This window comes from Poecilia latipinna, unplaced genomic scaffold (genome assembly GCF_001443285.1).
Source record: "Poecilia latipinna isolate Pla-1442-1.1 unplaced genomic scaffold, P_latipinna-1.0 Scaffold1285, whole genome shotgun sequence".
Taxonomy (NCBI): domain Eukaryota; kingdom Metazoa; phylum Chordata; class Actinopteri; order Cyprinodontiformes; family Poeciliidae; genus Poecilia; species Poecilia latipinna.
In genome coordinates this window covers 42,377-48,649 of record NW_015113901.1, presented here as the reverse complement: position 1 = coordinate 48,649, position 6,273 = coordinate 42,377, and the positions used below count along the sequence as shown (strand labels likewise).

Sequence of the window (6,273 nt, the reverse complement as noted above, 5' to 3'; positions counted from 1 at the left end):
GGTCATTTCTGTAATCCAGCTTGGGGATCTGCTGATTATTAGGAAAGACACGAAAACGTGGGTAAAAATCAACATATTGATTTGATATACAAGCAACTACTACTACTGCTGCTGCTGAGGTTAAGCCAGAAAAAGTTAAAGATATTTATGAAACTGTGCAAAAAAACAAAAAAACAAAAAACAAACAAAAAAAATCCCGGCAAGATCATTTAAAGTTCATGCTGCAATCATTTCTTTTTCCTTTTTTTTTATCTGCCACGGTGGAAAAATAATAAAGGAGTGAGGGCCATCACATTACAATTATAGTGAACTCTGGTCAAGAAAAGAAGAGTTAACGAGCTGCCGGTGCCATGTGCAGCAAGTGCAGCATCAGGGGCCAGAATTATCAGAGGAGGCATCAGAGTGGGCCGTGAACGCAGCGCCGCATTCTCTCCCCGCTTATTTTCATTAGGCTCTGATGACTGCGGAATTGATGCGGCCTCAAGTTATCAAGAGCCGCTAATTTCGCATTAACGACCATTGACTGCGGTCGCTTGATTTCGACGGGGTTTTTGACAATTATCTCAATCAGGATTGGAGCCCAGATCGTTTATACCTTGACTCCGTGATTATTTGCTGCGCGTCGCGAAAATGCGTGGTGTCAAGAACCCGCAAATAATGAGGAGAGCAAGAGGAAGGGCTATCTCTCTCCAACAGGCACATTAACACTTCCCCCTCACTGAAAATGTAGTGACCAACACCACGTAAACAGATAGATAGATAGATAGATAGATAGATAGATAGATAGATAGATAGATAGATAGATAGATAGATAGATAGATAGATAGATAGACAGACAGACATTTGGGATGGTTATTTCAGGATGATTTGCAGTGTTACATAAATTGTTTTACATGTATGGCAAACAGTTCCTTTCTGCAGCTTGCTCAATGTCCTCCACATGATTTGTTGCAAACTTTAAGAATAAATCACATTGTTCAATAATGGCTTTGTTTTTGTAGATTTCTGAGCATGCAGCTAATGGTTGTCCTCTTGACAATGCAACCTATGGATCTCTGCAGCTCCTCCAGATCTCTTTGGCTACTCTGACTGATGTTTTCTATGATCAATTTAGATGGATGGCAGTATTGGTGTCAAGTTGTGAAATATTCTTCCAATTTCAGACGACTAACTGGTCAATAATGTATTCAAAGCTTGGAATATTGTTTTTTATTTACTGTCCTAAATCTGTTTAAAACATTATTGATGATGTGCCATGTGTGTTACACTCAGGTAACATGTTTAATTTTGATCCCCCAATTAAGCAATTTGTATCAAAAACAGCGCACCTCAAAGTGAGTCAGAACTGCTCCCCAGGGTATAACAGCCCCTCCGAAGTCTTCCTGAACATCTCATCAGTCCAGGTACAAAATAAACACAAATGTCTTTTCTGTGTTTTAATTTTAAGCTCGCAGCTGTCTACTCGGTCACAAATTTGATAATGCCACTATGAAATTTGAGGAAGCTCTATTTTCCCTGTCATGTATGGAAGAATCATTATTTCATTTTAGCATTAATAAAAATGAATTAAAAAAACAACAACATATTTGCACATATAAAAAACCCTGAATGCATGGAATTAAAATTTATATTTGAAATTTTATATTGAAAATTAAGCTGTACAACAGCAAATAATATTTTCAAACGACGGCAAGGCAACAATTAAAAACTGTACAAAAATTACAAATTTACAATATGAAAAAAATAATACTGTACAGTTGATAAAATGTGCATGCGTATTATTGTGCATAAAAAAACAAACCATAAATTAAAACTATCTCTGCTAAAACCAGCAGATTATTTAAAATAACATCAGTGATTTTATTAAATGAGTTTATTTATTGTCTTCATTTCGGGTTTTGTTTAAATGATCACATATTAAATGCTCAAAGTGTTATCCGGCTTATAGTTCAAGTACTTTGACCCGGGGCTTTCTCGCGAGACTTCACATCACAAGTCACATGACCATGCTAGTTGAAAACGAGGAAGTCATGGGTTGTTTGGAGTGACTGGCCAAAACAAAACTGTTTTTCAGCCATGTCGCTGCACAGATATGAGCTGGGTTTTCTACTTATAATTCTAAATATTTATTCTCTCGGACTTATTGATGCCGTGAACGTCACCGCTTCGGATTCAGCTGCAAACCCGCTACAAGCTCCCAGTTATCAGAGCCACAGCTCCTCTGCTGTTTACAAGCCTGCTGTGGACTCTTCGTACTCCATCAATCTGCTGTCCTCCTTCCCTGAAGACGTGGAGATCAGCGAGTATTGCTCAGAGATGCTCCGGCTGTTCGGTCAGCGGTATGTAGCTTATGTGAACTGCCTGATTCCTGCTGCTCGACCCGTCAGAGTGTGCCAGAACTGCTCCCCAGGGTATAAAAGCCTCTCCGACGTCTTCCTGAACATCTCATCAGACCAGGTACGAAATGGAACACAAATATCTTTTCTGTGTTTTAATTTTAAGCTCTCAGCTGGATTTGCTCATGCGCTGTCGACTCAGTCACGAGTTTAGTAATGTGACTGTGAAATTTGAGGAAGCTCCCTTTTCCCTGTCATGTAATTGTATTGCATCGGTAATAAAAATGTATTAGAGCGCTCAAATAAATATATATTTGCACGTATACCTAAATTGAATGTTCGTCTCTTCAGATGGGCCCTGGGAATGTGAGCTGTCGGGACAGCATTCTGCGCAGTGACCGACTGATGCTCGTCTTCCTTCTCTACGGCAACCTGGATACCATTTGGGAAAAATCAAATTGTAAACGTAAGTTCTAAAGTAATAGATTTATAGGATTATAAACAACACACATTCTCTGGCTTGTGTGTGTGTGTGGTTTTTTTTTTTTTTAATAGAGTGTGCATGTCTTTAAACTGCACACCCCCTATAAACATGTGACCCAGATTGTAATGACTGGAATTTCAAACTGTCCTCATTCATGGGCTTGGATAAAATTCAATGATTATAACTGGATCAGATATGGTAGATTTACTTACAAATTTTTATGTCGGCAGAAGAGTGTTGTTGTTTCAGGGTACACATTTACTGTTGCTACAACTGCAACTGATAGACATGCACGATTGCTTAGTGGAGGAAAAAATGATAAAGAGTTTCTTCATTGAATAAATAAAAAATATGGGAAGTGTGGCAAGCATTTGTAGTTGGTCCCGCTGGGTCAACACTAAATAGAACCAGCTTTATGCCAGAAAATTCAATTTTAGGCTTTTCTGACCAGAAAACCTTCTTCCAAAATACATTGAAGTTTTTGACTGTAACATGAAAATGTCCCAAAGGGTGTGAATTCCCTTGCTGACCAATCTAGAGTGTTGATTTAAATTCCAGTAACATTAGCTCCCCTCTTCATTACAGTGTGACCAGATGTAGAGTACGAGACGGGTGACAAGAATATGAAATATGCAATGAAACTTCTCCTGAAAATGCAATAAAAACAGGTCACACTGCTTTTATATTTATGAGATTAAAAAGCTAAAAGTTCTGCTCCTAATGTCGGAGAAGTTATATTTAGAGATTTGGTAGTAGAAACAAAACAGAAGTACTGCAAAAAAGAAAAAAAAAAACACAAATTAGGTTTAGAAAGCTTTATTCTCCTATTAGTGTCTCAACATTAACCTCATTTATGATATTAACTTTGGAGTGTACTCACTTTATGTTTACTTCAATGCAACACTAAACCCTCAAAAATGTAACAAGTCATAAAAATACACAAGAACTAACGCATCTGCTGTATTTCGAAATATTTGTCTGTATCTCATTATGAACTAATTGTGTCTTCATCCCACTTTTTTATTATCATTTGAGAATCTTATGAGACGTAATAAAATGCCTCCACATGCTGTAATGCATCTTACAACTGTTTAGCTGATTTTTATTTTTTTTAAAATACTGTTTTACAGAATGTGTCACTACGGATTTAAAAGGCCCGAACAATGACACACTTTACTACCTGACTCTTCTCAATCAAACCATCACCTGCTTTGAGAAGTATAAAGAGGTACGACATGATCTGGTTGTGCATCCGTCATTTTTTTCTTTTTCATATATTTTGTTCCATAAATGGACTCTGGTGACTTTTTTTCTACACTCTTCCATACAGGGTAACCATACAGAACTGTGCAAAAGTTGTACACTTCCTTATAAGGATCTGAATGACATGTACAGTGGAATGGAGAAGAATAGCACCCTGTGTATTGACTTGGAGGATTCGGTACGTATTTGTACATGATGTGTGTGGGGGGAGTCGTTATTATGAAGAGGGAAAACTGCACCTCCTACAGGAAGATGTCTAAACATGTATATATATATATATATTTTCTTTTGCATTTTCTGAACTACTTACTGTTGGTCAGGTGTGAGGAAAAATAAAAGAACTAAACTGATTTGGACTCAATAAAATAAGGAACATGACATTCCACTTGCGATTAGGAACAAGTAGCACTTGTTCCTAATCTACAATAGCAGCAGAAAGTAGATGTTCATCTGAAGGGAAGGTTTGATCAGGTTAAGTTAATGCTGTTCTGGGACTGATGAGGTCTGCTGCGACTGAACCCGTTGACTCATTTCAGATGAATATGACCCGCAAACTCTGGAGCAAGAACTTCGGTTGCTCCTACCCGCACGGGGAGACGATTCCTGTCATCGCCGTGTCCAGTTTTATGCTTTTTCTGCCCATCATCTTCTACTTGAGCAGCTTCCTTCACTCGGAACAAAAGAAACGCAAGCTCATACACCGTGAGTAACCAGCTTAATTCAGCCATTGTCACACGCAGGGAGATTTTTTGACTGGGTTTATTTGAGGGATTTGGGGTCTTTGTGGTTGAGGTTTGGGAGGGGTGGATTGACTGTGATATTGTGGATTTGATTATAGATTATAGAAGAGTTTTAGTTTGTATGTGTGTGTTTATATTTTGGTTAAAAATTGATATCTGCGGTTTCCCGATTCCAACAGGTAAGCATAACACACCAGTACAAATGAAGACGATGAAATATAATAAAATAAAATTAAATACGAGAAGGTAACAATTTTTCTCCTGAATCGAAGTAACAACAGTTACCCAAGTTCAGAACCATGGAAAACATTATAAAATCACTGTTGTATATGGAGAAGATAAACTTTCAAATAAAGTGGAATATGCAGGTTATTTATTTCTACAAGTAGACTGTAAGTAGATTTTGTGAGAGGTGATTATTGGTGGCATCAGATGAGACAGAATCAGCATGGAGACAACAATCTCCTAAATTAAGACTTCATTCCTAAACCAGAAAAGGAGGTGAATTTAACCTCACAGCATCACTTTAGGTTCTTTCCGACGTGGTCAAAATGCTCACATTAAAGACGAGCTTTTCCTTTAGTCAGTAATTGTGCTGTATGCAGATCTAATCCGGTAAAGCACGTTGTTAGAAAACTACACATTTTATTGAGCTTCAGATTCTTTCTTATTTTTTTTTTCCAAACTTCATTTTTGATCATCTGTGCTTTATTAAAAAAAAGATTTTGTATCTGTTTTTGTCTTTCTACAGCCAAGCGAGCAAAGTCACACAACAGCCTGATGAACATTCAGGACAAACAAAGCTGAAATAAACTCTTTTTTGGACTTGGAGAACTTGTGTTGTTATCCATCACAACACAATTTCTGAGGTGTTTTTTTGGACTCCATAAACATAAGACTAAAGAGCAAATTTTTTTTTTTTTACTTTTTTTTTTCTTCTTACCAATAAGAATATTCACAAGACTAGGATGGATCAATATATAATTAGGAAGAATAGAAATGCACTCGGCTGTAAAATGTCCAGAAAGGTTTGTGTTCATTAAATGTTTGCTTTCACATCCTGTTGGGAGCTTTTCTTAAAATTCATTGTCCAGGAGGTAATTTCTGAATTATTAATAACAAAAACATATAAATGATTACATTTGGGATCTTTAATGCAGAAATTTACAGTTTAATTACATGAATTGGTTAATAAAAATCTAAGTTAATCGTGTGAATCATGAATAATTTAAATGTTAATTTTTTTTTTTTAAATGTGCAACAAGTCTGCTTAGTCACAAATTACACGATTAATACCTTTAATGCAGGTTTTGTGTTTAATCACTTTAACTTCTAACATTGCAAACTAATCAGATGGTTAATATATCTGCACAATATCCTTTTAATCCTCCTTTTGCCATTTCTTCCTTTTTAACTTGTTAACAATCTTTGGGTTGTTAAGTGCATCCTG

General features: G+C 36.7%; 1 protein-coding gene across 1 annotated transcript; it reads left to right on the top strand.

Moving 5' to 3' along the window:
• The first annotated feature begins 1,981 nt into the window (after positions 1-1,981).
• Positions 1,982-5,879, top strand: ostm1 (osteoclastogenesis associated transmembrane protein 1). The gene is made up of 6 exons (XM_015054908.1): positions 1,982-2,457; positions 2,688-2,802; positions 3,951-4,048; positions 4,151-4,261; positions 4,620-4,785; positions 5,575-5,879. Exons 1-6 carry the CDS (start codon positions 2,077-2,079, stop codon positions 5,628-5,630), a joined length of 927 nt encoding a protein of 308 aa, XP_014910394.1. The 5' UTR covers positions 1,982-2,076; the 3' UTR covers positions 5,631-5,879.
• The last annotated feature ends 394 nt before the right edge of the window (positions 5,880-6,273 follow it).

Excerpts from the sequence above, each read along its gene's own strand:
- ostm1 (XM_015054908.1), top strand. The coding sequence starts at position 2,077 with ATGTCGCTGCACAGATATGAGCTGGGTTTTCTACTTATAATTCTAAAT. Across the intron at positions 2,803-3,950 it reads GGAAAAATCAAATTGTAAAC|AATGTGTCACTACGGATTTA; the intron begins GTAAGTTCTAAA and ends ACTGTTTTACAG. Across the intron at positions 4,786-5,574 it reads GAAACGCAAGCTCATACACC|CCAAGCGAGCAAAGTCACAC; the intron begins GTGAGTAACCAG and ends GTCTTTCTACAG.